At 32.2% G+C, this 17,384-nt stretch overlaps 1 protein-coding gene across 1 annotated transcript; it reads left to right on the top strand.

Annotated features, from left to right (window-relative positions):
• The first annotated feature begins 2,016 nt into the window (after positions 1–2,016).
• On the top strand, positions 2,017–8,398 carry LOC107621212 (EH domain-containing protein 1-like). Its single transcript, XM_088501000.1, has 16 exons — positions 2,017–2,152; positions 2,329–2,408; positions 2,626–2,694; positions 3,262–3,319; positions 3,477–3,535; positions 3,629–3,671; positions 3,756–3,817; positions 4,569–4,682; positions 5,571–5,673; positions 5,823–5,872; positions 6,060–6,188; positions 6,285–6,536; positions 6,718–6,797; positions 6,885–7,011; positions 7,965–8,108; positions 8,213–8,398. The coding sequence occupies exons 1-16, from the start codon at positions 2,068–2,070 to the stop codon at positions 8,396–8,398; spliced, it is 1,641 nt and encodes a 546-aa protein (XP_088357126.1). The 5' UTR covers positions 2,017–2,067.
• Positions 8,399–17,384: the final 8,986 nt, after the last annotated feature.

Raw genomic sequence — 17,384 nt, 5'->3', positions numbered from 1 at the left:
GGAGCATGAATATACAGTAAATATGTGGTGTTAATATTTTAATTTCTTTAAATACCAGTAATTCAAGTACTTCTAACCGCAACCTGTTTAATATTGTTTATTTTTATTCTTGTTCTTGACCTAATTTAGGAACTTACAATTCATTAACCACTAAGAAAGATGGAACTAGAGTGTTTCGATAGCTAAAATTGTTGACCTAAATTTTATGTCTTACCTAGATCCTCTTCATCAAAGAACAAAGGAATAAATTAACTGTTATTAACTGCTAATAAAGTTAACCAAAAGATATTTACTCAATAATCAATAACATTACACAGATTAATTTCTATTTAATGAATTGGATTACAAATAGGATAAAAAAATTCTATCATTCTCCCTGTTTGGTTCAACATTTGTGACTTCTAAGATTGTCAACGATATATCGGCCTCTAAATACTTATCATATTCAAACAGTTAAGACAAATTATTACATTAATCATAACGATAGGTTTTTATTAACTATCATTATATGCTTATTAGATATAATTAAACCTAATTAAATCTTTAATGGCTACGTATTTAATGTTGATATGTTTACTTTGATTATACTATTTCTATTATTTTTAACTATAAATACAATGACTAAATTACTGATTGTCACAGTATATTCTCAAAATTCAACGGTCTAAAATTGAATATTTTATACACAAAGATAAAATTCTTCATCCAAATATCTCATGACATAGCTTGAAAATAAGCAACATTCAGTTTTCATGATAAAATTAACAATAGGAATTGTGTATCATTTCTCCAAAATATTGTTCCATCGATTGGCGAACATAAAGATGTTCTTAATATTTGCTTTCTAGAATCAACATATTCTACCAAATTTGAATCTAAGTATCCATCAATTTGCAAATTGTCGATTCTTGAAAGTATTATATTTTTGTCTTAAGACTTTTTTTGAAGCTCTTCAACAAAAATACATATATTATTTTGATATCTTCTTAACATATCAACAATAAAAATCATGTAATATAAAAAATATTTTACATCTTTGACCATTATTAGGTATTTAAAAAAAGTGGAAAACCACACCTTAAAAGTTAGCTGTTAAAAGAGAAGAACTACTCTCCTTATATACAACATCAAGCATTCCATATTACTCGATGTGGGACTTTGAGCACCCATATAATACCCAAATCCCTAACAGATTCTAAGTAGAACTTATCACTTTTACCGCAATACCGGATGAACAACTTTGCATTATAAATTTCTCAACAACTTTGCATTGTAAATTTCTCAAACATATTATTAATATTAGACTTTTTGAGACATATCTTTATAATTATCTCGATAAATCTTTATTCCAATAACATAAAATAAAATGTTGTATCACCTATATTTTTTATATCAAAATGCCTAAAATAAATTATTTCACCTCATTTAACAACCACATATTATTTATTGCAAGTAAACTATCATATACATATAAAATGAGAAATATAATTTTATTCTCAAGATAATATATATATTAATAAAATATATTTTCAATGAATACCTGATATAAAGTGGCCCCAAACAGATTATGCATATGTTTTAGTAAATTATTAAATACAATAACCACCCATTTGGAATTCGTTTTTTTTTTTTTTTTTTTTTTTGTGAATAAAATGAACTCATGGGAAAAATTATGAGTGAGTGAATTGGATTGAAGTTCAATTTAGGCAAGGACTTTTGTTTTACATTATGATGATAATGAGTCATCACATATATACTAATTCTGACTATGCCTTCTTTTCACCAATGACCAATTTTAAGAAAACACCACTAATTTCTTATTTTATCTTTTTTGCTGGCACATTCAGATGATATTGTTAGTGAGAATTCAAATTAACTCATGCGCTATATCCGAAATCAATATAAATGATAAAAGCATCAATTTTCAATAATCTTTTCTAACAAGAACACAATGCCAAAATAATGGAATCCAGGATCCTTGTCTGGTGACAAAACCTCTCAAACCTTCATTCCTTGCATTTAGTCTTCACCAAAAAATATTAAAAATTAAATATTTAAATTCACATCATGGATCTTGCCATTGTCCCATTTGATTCATTCCCCAAAGATCAACAAATGCTTTACCAAGAGTGGTTCAACTATGCAGATTCAGGTTTCATTCTTTGAATTATAATTTTATATATCCTTTTATGTTATTTCTATTTCATTAATTGAAAATATTTGGAGGGTTTGGTATTAACCCTTAATTTTGTTAATAAGTACTTGTTTTTTTCAATTCCAAATGCTCTTGAACAATTAATTAAACACATAAATGGTATCATTTTTCAGATGGTGATGGCCGCTTTACAGGGAGTGATGCCACCAAATTTTTTGCCATGTCTAACTTGTCACGACAAGATCTTAGGCAGGTTTGTATTTTATTTATTTCAATTTTATAAGAATAATGTCGTTGTAGATTGTTAATTTCAATCATAATAATGGTTAGCTAGGAGGATTTTTCATTTCTTGGAAGTGTCTCGTAGAACAAACATTATAATATGTTTATCTTGAATTTCCAATAATACTTTGATTGAAATATTATTCATTATCATTTCTGAATTCTTTTTTTTTCTGGTGCAAAATTAGGTTTGGGCTATTGCAGATACCAAGAGACAAGGATATCTGGATTTCCAAGAATTTGTTATTGCTATGCAGGTAATTAAACACATAGGTTGCGTTTGTTTATGAGAACAGGACAGGACAAGACACTGAGAATAGGACAAGACAAGACATTGATGGACAGAAACACAAAATTTTGTGTTCTTGTATTCTGTTTGGTGATAAACTAGAATAAATTATGAAAATCTAATTTATTCTCATTTTTTTTCATTCAAAAAATTTGAGATGAAAAATATAATAATAAAAAAATATAATTATGAAAAATTAATAAAAATAATGAAAAAAAGAATGAAAAATAAGTTGTGTCCCTTGTTAGTGTCTCCGTGTCCTTCCTGTCAGGATGGATACAAAATACACTAATTCAGTGTCATGGATACAAAATACACTAATTCAGTGTCTCTGGACATACTGTCTCTGTCTATGTCTCCTCTGTCAAACATGATTTTGTGTCTCAGTATCCATGTCTCAGTGTCCTATCTCTGTAAACAAACGCAGCCATAGACACACACAAATACAAAAGAAAAAGTTAAATTTTCCATTTTAAAGATTAATTAATGCTAATAAATTTTTAGGTCTAACTTAGTTATTTTAATTTGATTGTAGCTAATGTCAGCAGCCCAATCTGGGGAACCAATTACACATGACTTGATCTCTAGTGATTGTAAGTTTAGTCGTTTATTATTGTTGATTAAATAACTTTAAATCTCCAACAATTAAATATTTTGCAATGCACATTTTGTTCATGTTATCTACTTGAGTTAATTTTGAGGATATACTTGATATATTGTTAATTAAGAGAAGCTTAACTTTTGTTTTAGGTCATTATTTGAAAAACCTAAAACCTCCCAAAATGGAAGGTTTAGATAAATTGCTAGCAGTAAGTATTTACTTTTCAATCTTTATTTAATCATGTCAAGCTATTATGTTTATTTGGTAGCAAAAGTATCAACACTTGGGTTTTGTTGTGTAGAAAAAAAGGAATAAACACAAAGAAAATGATACAATTAGTAATGGTATGTAATATACTTCTCATGTTGTTGGAACTTTTTTTTTTTTTTTAAAGAAAGGTTTTCACTAATTGGTAGTAATTAATGCAGTTCCTCCCTCTCCCTCTCCATCAATATCAAGTAAATGGTTTGCATCAAAGTCGTCACAAAAGGTAGATATATCTTGTTATTCTTGTATATTAGTTTAAGGTGTGCATTATTATCCTCATCTATTAATTAAGAGGTAAAATAATGTATATATATATATATATGTATGTATGTTCTACATTTTAAATTATGACTAATTATAACCTAAATAATTTTCTTGCAAAATTAGTTTAGAGGTATTTTTATGTGATGAGTTCCTATGATTTTTGAAAAAAAAAATGGAAAATGCAAAGAACAATTCTCTAAGGTTCTTTCAAATTGAACTCATCACCCCATTCTTGACTTAAGAAATACCCCAAATAACCTTCAGGAATTTAGGTACAATATTATTATGATTTAATTATTTTATTGATCATTATAATTTTATTAAATTTACAATTATGTTTCTATACCTTTTTTCTTTTAATTGGGCCTTTACATTGCTTTTAATTTTATAATTAGATCTTTTTTAGTATAAAAAATATTAAAGTTAACTGAATAATTTTTTCGTAAATTAAAGGTATTCATAATTAAAAACCTAATTAGATCTTTGACCACATGTATTTTGAGAGAAATATTCTGTTAATTTTAACGTTTTTAACATGAAAATGACCTAATTATAAAATTAAAAGTATTGTAAAAACTCAATTAATATATATATATATATATATAAAAGGACCTGATTGAAAATTTGTTATTAATTTTTAGTTAAATAGCCAAATGTATTCCTATTGCTTCACTTCTTATAGAAATTAGACTAAGTGTTTGTGATTTTAGATACCTGCTTCCGCCGTGACATCAATTATCGATGGTTTGAAGAAACTGTATATACAAAAGTTGAGGCCTTTAGAAGCCACTTACCGCTTTAATGATTTTGTTTCTCCTTTATTGGTTAGTACTGCACCTTTTTTGTTTATAGAATTCGTGTTATTTCTTTAATCCATCGTGTTATTCATGTATTAAGAGTTTTATTAACCAATTCTCTGACTCTAATATATTGTTAATAAATTATAGTGTACAGCAAATCTGATTTTCGACGAATTTAAGGTCAAATACTTTGATTTGCAATAAATTTTTAATCGCTAGAAGTCTTTAAAAATTATTTTGTTAAATAAATTAATTAATTGTTTTTAATTAAATTTTTAATATACATATTAAATAAATAAATTCTGATAAATTTTGTTATAAGATAATTAAGTCCTAAAAAAATATTATTATAAGACAAATTATTTTATCTTTCAAAATACTGAATAGACCAATTATTTTATTGGAAGCAAATTTTAAGATTTTTAAAGAATAATTTTTTATTAGAAAATAAAATATCTTATATAAAATTTTTAAGAGATCAATTTGAATGTTTAATCTAAACTCTATAATGAAAGCTTTTGAAGATGTGAATGCATTGAATGTATATTGATAACTTAAATTTCAGATCTTATTAAAAAATATTTTAAGAGCATTAACGATACTATAAAAAAAATATAAAATTTTAATAAGATAAAGTAGGGTTTTATTTGATTTGAAAAAAAGGTTTTTTATTTTTACTTTTATTTTTAGTATTTTCTATTTTTAAAATTTTATAAAAAAAATAGTAAATATAATAAAAATAATAAAATCTCAATTTTTATTTTTATTTTTATTTTTTCTTTGATAAAATCTTAAAAAGAAAAAATATTGAAAATATAAATCAAACAAAGTCTAAACTAAATCCTTCAAATAAAAATATAGAGAAAGATACCTAGCTAATTGTTACTCCAATAATACTTGTATATACTGCAGACAAATAGTGACTTTGATGCCAAACCTATGGTTCTACTTTTGGGTCAATACTCAACTGGCAAAACAACATTTATCAAACATATGCTAAATACTAATTATCCAGGCAAGTAGTTCTCTACTCTCAATATATATATGCGCTAACATTTATCATAATGGCAAGTCTCCCTCTACTCACTTAGAAATCGGAAGTTCGAGTGTCATTCCTAACTTTGGAAAAAAAAAATGCTAATATTTTCACATGCATTTTTGTAGGAGCTCACATTGGACCAGAACCTACAACAGATAGGTTTGTTGTTGTTATGGTATGTACTTACCTCTTATATTAATATCTACTATTACTGAGATTTTTTATTTTCTAAGTTGTAAGGTTATTAAAGGTAGTTGAAATTTGGTGACAAAACCTAATTCATTTTTTTAAATAAAAAATTAAAATTTTCATATTTTCAAAAAATAATATATATTTAAATATTAATAGAATAAATTGTTCAGGCTGGACCAGATGAAAGAAGCATTCCTGGGAATACAATTGCTGTTCAAGCAGACATGCCATTTAGTGGTCTATCAAGTTTTGGTTCAGCTTTTTTGTCAAAATTTGAGTGCTCTCAAATGCCTCATCCTGTAAGTATAATAATTAATAATAATGAGATTATTTAATTTCTTGGTACAATTTGAAAGCAACTAATTAATTATTATTATTTTGATTATGCAATAAAGCTACTAGAAGAAATTACATTTGTAGATAGCCCTGGAGTTCTATCCGGAGAAAAACAAAGAACACAAAGAGCATATGATTTTACTGGAGTAACATCATGGTTTGCTGCTAAATGTGATTTAATACTGCTTCTATTTGATCCTCATAAGCTTGATGTTAGTGATGAATTCAAGCGTGTCATATCATCCCTACGTGGTCATGATGACAAGACTCGAGTCGTTCTAAATAAGGCACACCAAGTTGATACTCAACAAGTAAATTAAAACAACTTCTTTTATTTAATATTCATTAATTGTTACAGTAATTAATAAATATTAAATAAAACAAATTCTAACTGATTTTAGCTAAAAAATTTTTGCTATCAACCCACCATTTTTGATATGGATATAACTCAAATCTAACGTGTATATTTGCATTACCATGTATGTGTTGTAGTTAATGAGGATTTATGGAGCATTAATGTGGTCACTTGGGAAGGTTCTAAATACTCCGGAGGTTATGCGTGTCTATATTGGGTACCATCATGTCTTCCATCTTATCCATTTGTATCTTTATTCGTATTGAAAATATTTGGTAATAAAAAAATTAATTTATTTTTGTAGCTCCTTCAATGACAAGCCAATAGATTATGCAGACAATGGTCCTCTTGGTGGTGAACTCTTTGAGAAGGAACAAGATGACCTTCTTTTAGATCTAAAAGATATACCAAGAAAAGCTTGTGATAGAAAAGTGAGTTTTTTTTATATTTTGCCTAAAATTTAATTTTTGAGAGAAGTATAAAAGGTAGCGTTTGTTTTGAGTTATTAAGACAGAGACTGGGAGACTGAGACTCAGTATCATGTTTGTTTATATTCCTAAAATTTCAGTATTTCAGTACTTCCAAAAAATAGAGACACAGGAGACTACAATTTTTAGAGATGGAGACTGAAACTTTAATAACATTTTATACTTAAAATACCCTTATTTCAATCAATTAATTCTAATTTTACCTTTTGTGCAAATTAAATTAGAGTTTTATTCTCGTTTTAGTTTCTGTCTCCCACTTTGTACCAAACAGAATACTGAGATTTATTTCAATCTCTGTCTCTCAGTTTCAGTCTTTCCGTCTCTATCTCTCCACCAGACGCTACCAAAAGGAATTAATTTCAATATATATATATATGTTTAAATTAAATGGTGAACTATAATATGAACTAGTTTATAATTCATCCTATTAATTTGAGAGTGCTTTTACGCAAGGTTTTAAAAATTAAATTTGTTATTGTACCGGTAAATTAGAAATTCAAACACTTATAAATTTAACCTGAGATAAAATAAATATAATAAAATATATATTTTTAAAAATAGTTCTTTTAATTTAAATTTTGTGAATAAGTTTTTTTTCATTGTCAATCTATTTTTTTTTTCCTTATCAAACTGGATTGGCCAAGTGGTCAATTTTCAAATTACTCGATTAAACCGGCCGATTAGTCTTTTTCTCAAACCTAGCTTTTAGGAAATTGTTTTCACAAGTTTTGTAGGTCAATCATTACAAAATTAATGTTGCCAATTTTGTAGTTTAATTCTATGTACATATTTCATACTTGACAATCTAGTTAATCATTAATTTAAATATGTATTGTTTATTGAATATATTTGCCTGCATAGTAATTAGGTAAAATTTGTGCATGTTATGTATGTAGATCAACGAATTCGTGAAACGTGCTCGAGCTGCTAAGATACATGCTTACATTATTAGTCATCTTAAAAAGCAAATGCCTTCAATAATGGGCAAAACTAAAGCACAAGAAAAACTCATTGCAAATTTGGAAGGAGAATTCGCCAAGGTAATATTATAAAATTCTTGTAAAAGTTGTTACTTATGTGTTGGTGGTAATATTATAATGTTTGAAGATCTAAAATGTGTGGTAAAATTTGAAAATTGAAATAGGTACAAAGGGAGTTCCATTTACCACCTGGTGACTTTCCAAATGTTGAGGAATTTAGAGAGAAACTGCGTGGCTACAACATCGACAAGTTTGAGAGATTGAGACCAAAATTGATAGACGCTGTGGATGACATGCTAGGTTATGATATTCCTAACCTCTTGAAGACTTTTAGAAACCCCTATGGTTAAGTTTCATGGCAATTTTGGCATTGTAGTATGTTTTTATAAGCACACAAGTGCATGAGTCATATGATCTTTTTTGTGAATCATCCTAGTGTGTTGTATTAATAATTAATGATATGGCATTGTTTTATGGTTAAGTCTTCGGTGGCCAATGTTGCATTATACCAATATTGAGAGGTCAATGAGTAAATAAGCGATGTTCAATTAACGCCTAATTTAAGGTTAATCATATTTGTTTAACAGCGACGCTTATGTCGGTTAAAAACAATTGTTTCAACTCCCAGCCACAAAGTGAAGAGATGTTGAGAAAACAAAGAGTTGAAGAAGTTGAATTAGACAAACTCCTAATTAAAGATGGAAGAGATTTGGTGGTAGCAAAGGTCTAGGACGAATTGGCTAAAAAACGGAGACAAAAATTTAAATTTCTTCCATCCAAAAAGGTCACAAAGGAAGAAGAGAAATTGGGTGGACTCTATTCTAGACGAATTGGGTATCAAATATGAGGAGTTGAGGAGAAAGATCAAATTGAGTTTGTAATGATGAGGAGCTTCTTCGAAAAACTATTTACATCGAAAGAAACTTTGGAGGTTCAAGAAGCAATTGAGGTTGTAATTGCTAACAAGTAACTTAGAAAGAAAGGAATCAGTAACCTAATTGGATTATTTCTTGGTGACAAAAATTAGGCTTATACGATTTAAGTTTAGGATTTGATGTTAATCAAAAAGCTATCTCACTGTGTTGAACCAAAATTCCATCTTGATCATCCAGACAATGCAAGTCAATACAAGGTAACTCCGAAGTCGCATCATTCGAATTAGGAGGATTGGCAGGCGAATTATTACTAACAAGATGCATTGTTATCAGCAACTGCTTCTTGACTAATCACAAATTTCAAATTCGAAATACTGATCAGTGACAGTACCATAACAATACAGCAGCATAACAACAATAGCAACTTAACAAGTCGCTAATCACAAATTCCAAATTCAAAACACTGATCAGTGATCACAGAATCACAGTGCCATAACAACAACAGCAGCTTAACAAGTCACTAATCACAAATTCCACTAAGCAGCATAACAAGTAACACTGATCAAAACACTGATCAGTAACAGACGACAGCATAACAAGTAACAACAACAGCAGCATAACAAATTCCAAATTCAAAACACTGAGCAGCATAACAAGTAACAATAACAGCAGCATTACAAAAGACGATGGAAATCACAAATCACAAATTCAACTACAAACCAGTAAATCAATAGAAATCAGTAAATCACAGTTACACTAACCTTCCACTGACAGCAGGAAGACGACGGCGAGACGACGAAGACACGACGGCCAGACGACGGCGACACCACGGGGCACCAGCTGGAGGCCTCGAGCAGCGATTTCACCTGGGAATGGACGACGTGCCGAGCTAGAAGGGGGAGAAGCCGCGGAGAAGGAGAAGGAAGAGGCCGCGGAGACTCCGACACAGACGGACGGCGACGGTGGTTCCGTCCAGGAAGCTGGATTTTTGGGTTGGGAAGGAGCTGGGGCTTGCTGTGCTGTGTGTGTCTTTCGAAGGAGGGGATGTTTGGGGTGGGGGTAACTCGCGTGGGGTGGGTGGGGTTTTGTTTGTGTTTTTTTTTTTGTTTTTTTTTTACAAAATTAAAACGGCGTCGTTTTATATGAATCGGTCCGTTTTTGGTCCGATCCAACCGGCCGATTTAGAGCCCGTTTGGGAACGCACAAAAGTTACTTTTTTTTTTTTACTTTTGAATTATGAAAAGTTACGATAAGCGTGTTTGGCACTATTTTTAAAAAGAGCTTTTAACTTCCGAAAAGTTAACTTATAGCTTTTGGAAGAAGTAAAAATAGATGACTTTCTCCTTTTTGATAAGTCATTTTATCACTTCCGTGAAAAAAAATTGATTTCAAAACAAAAAATTTACTTTCGTTCTTGATTCTATGGAAAAATGTTTCCTGTTTCTGCTGGAAATACTGGCCATCCACCACCATTTTCACGCAAGGTTCCATCTTCTAGAAGCACCAGCCTTCCACCATCATCCTCACGCAATGTTCCATCTACTGGAAGTGTTGGTCTTCCACCACCATTTTCATGTAATGATTCATCTGCTGGAAGTATTGACCCTTCACCACAATCTTCTGTTCCATCTGAACCAGCATATATTTCTTCCAGGTATTTTTTTTTATCATTTTATCATTCTATTTTTATTATTAAATTTGTATTGAATATTTTGTATGCTATGAAATCTCAGTTTTAATTTTATTTTTTTATATGTGATTTTAATTTTATTTTTTTTATATGTGATTTTATTTTTATACAACTTACTATTATTTTTATAATTAGTTTTATAATTTTCTTTTTTTTATGTTCTTCCCCAACAAATTCATGAAAGTGGCAAGTCCGGAAGAAAATTTAAAGCTGATTGGAATGAATTATTGGTGCTTGTATGGCTTTACACAATTTTATTCCACGGAATGACACAAGCGATGAACAATTTGAAGAATTCTATGAAAATTTTGATCTTATGGGTGAAGGTGAAGGTGAAGTAGAAGAACCAGTTTCTAATGATATTATGTGGGAAGAACCGAATGCTGAAAGTACTAGAAAAATGGAACTAATTAGAGAACAAATAAAGAATCAATTGCCTGATCGATTGTAATTTTAGTGATTTGATTATGTAAAATTAACCTTCAATAATGGAAAGTATTTGTTATTATCGTTATTTTAATATCCATTCTCTTATGTTAAAAAAATTGTATTTTTTGAGTTATTTATCCAAACGCTACAACTTAAAAATAAGTACTTCTATAGTTAAAAATCCAAACACAAAATAACTTATTTATAAGCTACTATTAATAAAAGTCCTTATACTTTAAGCTCCTTTTCCAAAAGAACTTATTTAAGTTATTTACCCAAACTGGGTCTTAGTGTTTCACTGTTTCTTCAGTGGATCAAGCAAAAGTGCACTAAGATGGAGCGAGTTGTGTAACCAATCCAATCATTATTCAGTGGTCTTATCAACACCAAACATGTATTAACATTTTAGAAAAATTTCAAGTGTACTGAGAATATGAGTGTTCTAGTTATTTTAACAGTTGATTTTAATAAATATATATTTGTTGATCGAAAGAATATTTTCGATAAAGGTAAGTTGATTCGGAGAAAGGCGGAGACAGTTTTCAAAAAGATACATGCGTAAGCGTGGGATTGGAGGTAATCGACGCGGATTCGATTACGTTTGATTTATTAAGTCGAATAGGCCTAATCGAATAGGATATTCGAGATAGGTAATCGAACAAGACATTCGAATAAGTAGATCGAACAATTATGGAAGTGGAGAAGTTAAAGGTCCTCATCACGTGAGGAAATCATGGAAAACGTTTATAGCAATACGGCGAAAACGGTTACCAAGAAAAATGCATTCAAGGATGTGATCTTATAATTAACTGTAATTAAATTGTCAGTTACCTAAAGTAGATTATAAATACTAGGAAGTTTTAGGGAATAGAGGTTGAAACTTTGAACTCAGAAAAAACACTCAAGCACACTCATATCCCAGAGAATTCCTGAGTCTGCAATCGAGTTAACTTTTCTGTAGGATTTCTTCCATGTTTTCATTCTTTTAATTTATCCTTTTATAAACTTTACATTTCAAGTAAATTTATCTTTTGAGTATTCTTTATCTTCTTTGTTTAATTTACTATTTTCTGCATCTTTTAATTTTCATGTCAAAGTCCTTTAACCCAGTCGAAGGCATTCTACTGCTTTCTTTTAATTTCGATGCAAATCTTTCTATTTTCAGCATATTTTCTCTTTGAAATCTTTATCTTCTTGTTTTTTTTATTGATTTACAAATTTTATTTTGTTTTATTCCCAATACCCGTCTAATCGAAGACACTTTGATGCACTTTTAGAAAACTGGTACCTACAAAGAGGAGTAGGTTTTGCTCCTAGACCACTAGATATCGAACCACCATCGATTTGCTAAAAATCGACAAATAATGTGGCAGAGTACAAAACTTTGATTTTGGGTCTCAAAATATTAATTGGTAAAGGAGCTTTGAAAATTCAAATATTAGGGGATTCTCAGTTGGTTTTAAAGCAGTTATCGAAGGAGTTTAAGTGCAATAATGAGATGTTACATAAATACTTAATAACTACTTGGGAGTTGTTAACTTCTTTCGAAACGTTTCTTTGGTTCACATCCCCAGAATTCATAATGAAATTGCTAATGAGTTGGCCCAAATTGCTTCGAGATATAGAATCGGTCCGGAAACTCTTAAAAAATTGGCTAGTGTTCATCAAATTTTAGTGTTTGCAAATGAAAGAGAGGTTTTGTGCATAGATGAATGAGAAAGTACTGATTGGAGAAAGCCTATTGCTCAGTATTTAAGGGATTCCAGTATTTCAGTCGATAGAAAGATAAAATTGCAAGCAATAAATTTTGTCTTAATGACTGGTGAGTTGTATAAGAAAGGGCTTGATGGGAGTTTATCGATATATTTAAGCCTAGATGATCAGAACATTGCTTTGGGTGAAGTCCATAATGGGATATGTGGTGCCCATCAGGTAGGGAAAAAGATGAAATGGGTGTTATATCACAATCATGTGTATTGACCATCTATGATAAAAGATTGTATCGATTATGCGAAGGCATGTCAAGAATGTCAAAAGCATGGTTCGATACAACAGATCCTGGCGTCTGAATTGCATTCGATAATAAAACCATGGCCGTTTGAGGTTGGGCTTTAGATTTGATTGGGATGATTCACCCTCCTTCATCAAAACAACACAAGTTTATCTTAGTAGCAATTGATTATTTCACAAAATGGGTTGAAGCAGTTCCCCTAATGGAACTTAGTCAAGGTGAAATAATAGACTGTATCGAGGAACATATTATTCATCGATTTGGAATTTCTCAAACATTAAGTACTGATCAAGGAACTATGTTTACTGGTCAGCGAATTAGAAATTTTGCAGCCTCAAGGAATATCAATATGGTTACCTCAACTCCTTATTATGCACAGGCTAATGGGCAAGTAGAGGCAGCAAATAAGATTCTGATAAGTTTGATTAAAAAGCATATCGGTAATAAGCCTCGAACATGGCATGAGACTTTAAGCCAGGTATTATGGGCTTATCGAAATTTGCCGAGAGGGTCAACGGGTACTTCACCCTATAAATTAGTTTATGGCCATGATGCGGTTGTTGCCATTAGAAATTAATTTAAATACTTTGAGAGTGTCAAAGCAAAGTAGTTTGCTAGTTGATGATTACTGGAATGCGATGTTTGATGAACTGAATGAATTAGATTCAGAGCGGATATTGGTACTTGAAAATATAATTCGACAAAAAGAAAGTATTATTCGAAGTTATAATCGTCGAATCAAAGAAAAATCTTTTAGTATAGGCAAGTTGGTTTTGAAAGTTATTTTGCCAATGGAAAAGAAATCGAAATTTCTTGGCAAATGGTCTCATGCTTGGGAAGGCCCGTATCAAATGATAGGGACATATTCTAGAAATGCTTATCAAATCAAAGATATCGAGTTAGAAAAAACAAGTAACTCGATCAATGGAAAATACTTGAAGCAATATTACTGTTGGCTAAATTAAAGTTAAACATGCATGAGTTCGGAAAATATGAAAACCATTACAAAAAGTAGAATCTAAAGTAGAGAGATTCAAGGTGCCAAAAGTCTTGCCAAATCTAAACGTAGCTTTGCCCTTTTGTTGTCCAAAGATGAAAGTGCCTCGACCTGTTTGAACTTGTCGAATTGGACTATATCAAGTTGTTTCTCATATTCTTCTTGCTTAGTCTCAATCGAAACAATTTCTTGAATAAGATTTTGTTGTTCCTGTTGGGCAATAGTCAGAAGCTTTGCTATATCAGCTCGTCTTTGGCGTACTTTGGCAAGCTTTTCATTGATTCGGGCTAATTCTGCTTCAAGTTTTACATCTTCCTTGTCGTAGAAAGCTTGAATAGAAATAGCATGAGAGATTCTTAAATCAAATTCCTCACGGGAAGCTTTGATTGGTTGGAGAATTTTAGTACAATTCTCCACTTCAATTTTGATTTTAGCTTATTCGTTTTCAATCTCTTGAAGCCTATTTTGGGAAGCTATGCTGTCAGTGGCAAGTTGTTTGAATTGTTGGATTATGGCGAAATGTGGGGTAGAAGCTGGGAGTCCGAAAGAAGAATCTAGAAGATCAGTTAAAAGATGGTTGAGAAGTGCATCATTGATCCAAGCAGCAGGAGGATGATCTAGGAGTTTAAGAGGAGAACGAAGTTGTTCTCGAGTATCAGCACTCAAATCGATCGAAGGTCTTGATGCAGGTGGTCTCGGAAGTGTTGGTATTGGTATAGGTACTTCATCCTCCTGGATGGCTTGGTTTAAGACAAAGATCAGGCTGGCCAAAATAGCACTTGGGGGTGTAGTGGAAGTGCCAGAGTTTCCGGATCTCTGTCCAAGGGGAGTCTGAAATTCAATTTGTTGAAGAGGACTGGAGAAACCTTGAGGAGTTTCTAAGACCCTGAATCGAGGAGAGTCTGAATTACTAGTCTCAGCAACTCTGGAGACAGAATCAGAGTCAGGGGCCACTCGGACTTCAACAGAAAGTGCAGCCTGATTGTTTGGTGAGTTTGACTCAAGTATCTGAGTCTCTATTGGAGAATGCTGTGAGGGATCTTTTGTCAGATCAACCACTTGTGTTACATGGGGACGTGGAAAAACGGTCTGAAGTGGCTGAGTAGACCGTGTGGCTTGGATTGAATCATGGGACGTGGAGTGTCCTTGATCATGATGCTGTTGCAGGATTGGTTGATTAGATGCCAAAAGAGATGAAATTGAGTGAGCAGCAGTGGCAGACTGATATGAAAGGTACACAATTATAAGTTATGATTTATTCTAACTAGAAGGAGATGTATGGAATTGAGAGTGTTACCTGGATGAATCTTGGCTTTCTAATTAATTGAAGACCGGGATCCGAATCAGCTGTATCTTCTGAGTGAGAGGAGACAGCAGGAATGTCTTTTGTGGTTTGCACACTTCCATTAGAGCTTTCACTTGATGGTGGTAGCCGCAATTGATAAAACTCAAAGTTAAAAGGTTATTAAGTAAATGCAATTTTCAGAATGTTTTGAATTAAAGTATGTAGATATGAATAAAGGTGGTTACCCTTCTAGAAGTCTTAGTTGGAGTCCTTCAAATTTTGTGTGGCGATTGTCGAGTAATGTCAGCTTTTCTCTTGTGAGTTCTTTTTGGGAAACTTTCCGCAGTAGGGGCTGTTCGAATAACAGTTTGTTGACTTTCTTCTAAGGTACGAGTATACCTTGAATAGTAAGCAGCCCACCATTCGAAGCAAGATTTGGTAATGTAAGAACTACGGTCATAAACCAAGAAGTTGAAACCTTCCCTGCGTTGCTGGTTCTTTAAGAGGCAAGTGTTGAAATCTTCTTGAGAAGTCAAAGTGAGATGGAAGAATGGGTTACCATTTCGAGGTAGTGGCGTTGGGATTGCTTGAGAAAATTCCAGTTGTCTGGCTATTAAATGAGAAGCATACAGGGTTACTTTGAATCTTTCCTTTTTGTGTTGGGGCAGCCCTGTAGGAATTATTTGGACAGCTAACAAGTTTGCCTAATTCTGATTTGCAAGCTCATTCTCTTCGTTATTGTTGGGGAAGAGTAGTCGGTCGAGCCAGGAAGGACCACGATTTCGGCGCAGGAAAGGAGAGAAATTGAGGTTGTCATTGTCAAAGTCTTTGCAAGACTAAAAGAGAGAGAAAAAATTAGCCAGAATTGGTCTTCGTCCGATTGTGTGTTCGGGAAATTGGGCTTATAGTCAGCCAATCGGAAGCCTTCGATGTGTTGTTTGTCAGCACTGCCGCTTCCAGGTTTTATCATAAACTTTTCAAAAATGGCATTGAGCCACAATTGGAGAAGCCATAGAGGGCCACCTGTACTGATTATACTGTTGTCCTGGAGATAATGAACAAATTGACTAAGTTCTTTAAAAATATGCCCTAAAAGAAGCTTGGCCAAATTAAGAACTTTCCCTTCGTGAAGCAGAGCAGCTAAGGAAAGAAAGAGTTTTGACATTTGAACGCTCCGAGAACAGAAAAGGATTGCGTTCAACCAATAAACAAGAAGGCTACATGCTCATCATCTGTAACCTCAGTGCCTTCTTCACCCATGTTTTGGGCAATGAAATCACTATAAAAATTGGTTAGGGTAACACTGTATTGGCGCTCAGGTTGCATGTCAGGAGTACAGTCGAAAAAACTTATCGGAAGCCCCGTGATAGCGGCTATGTCTAAAAGAGACATTCCGATCATTCCACAAGGGAGATGGAAATTGTTGGTTGTCCTGTTCCTGAAACAGGTCACAGTGTCAATCATCCAAGGAAGTGTTGCAGGTGAGAAATGGAAAAGTCTTAGTAGTTCTTGTATTCCTAAAGCCCCCAGTCAGCATTTTTTGTGGGTTCAAGACGTTGGTACCAGGCTGTGAAGTCGAATCCTCGAGGATTAATCTTTAGATTATTCCTGAAGGGTTTCTGGTTAATGAAATAGGAGATGTTGAAAGCCTGGTTGATCAACAGATCTTCCCCCTCAGCACTAGGAAAGAAAAGAAATCTCTTGTTCGCCTTTTCTAGGGATTCGACTGGCCCTAGGAAACAATGAGTATCTGCACCCACTATAAAAAGGATCAAGATTGCAGTATCCTTAATTTGAAGTTGAGGATCGTCAATGACTTCATCATTGACTTGATTTAGAATATGAAGGGTTGGTGGAGCTGGTGGCGCTACTGCAGGGCCTTTACCCTTGTCTTGGGCAGCAGCATGAGAAGAAGAGCCGGCCATTGTTGAATAGAGAAAAAGGAAACAAGAGATTGAAGATTCTGTAAGGAAGTTTTAATGTAAGGAGGATTCAGAGAACAATGAGTTCAGAAAGATTTGAACAAGGGTGAGATTGATGAATTTAAAG

The sequence above is a fragment of the Arachis ipaensis genome, chromosome B1, assembly GCF_059453495.1.
Source record: "Arachis ipaensis isolate K30076 ecotype BB chromosome B1, ASM5945349v1, whole genome shotgun sequence".
Classification (NCBI taxonomy): Eukaryota; Viridiplantae; Streptophyta; class Magnoliopsida; order Fabales; family Fabaceae; genus Arachis; species Arachis ipaensis.
The sequence above is the reverse complement of the archived record's forward strand: the minus strand, read 5'-3'. Positions and strand labels throughout refer to the sequence as shown.

Coding starts and splice junctions, on each gene's coding strand:
- LOC107621212 (XM_088501000.1), top strand. CDS start 2,068: ATGGATCTTGCCATTGTCCCATTTGATTCATTCCCCAAAGATCAACAA. Junction 2,409..2,625: donor CACGACAAGATCTTAGGCAG/GTTTGTATTTTA, acceptor GTGCAAAATTAG/GTTTGGGCTATTGCAGATAC. Junction 6,189..6,284: donor GCTCTCAAATGCCTCATCCT/GTAAGTATAATA, acceptor TATGCAATAAAG/CTACTAGAAGAAATTACATT.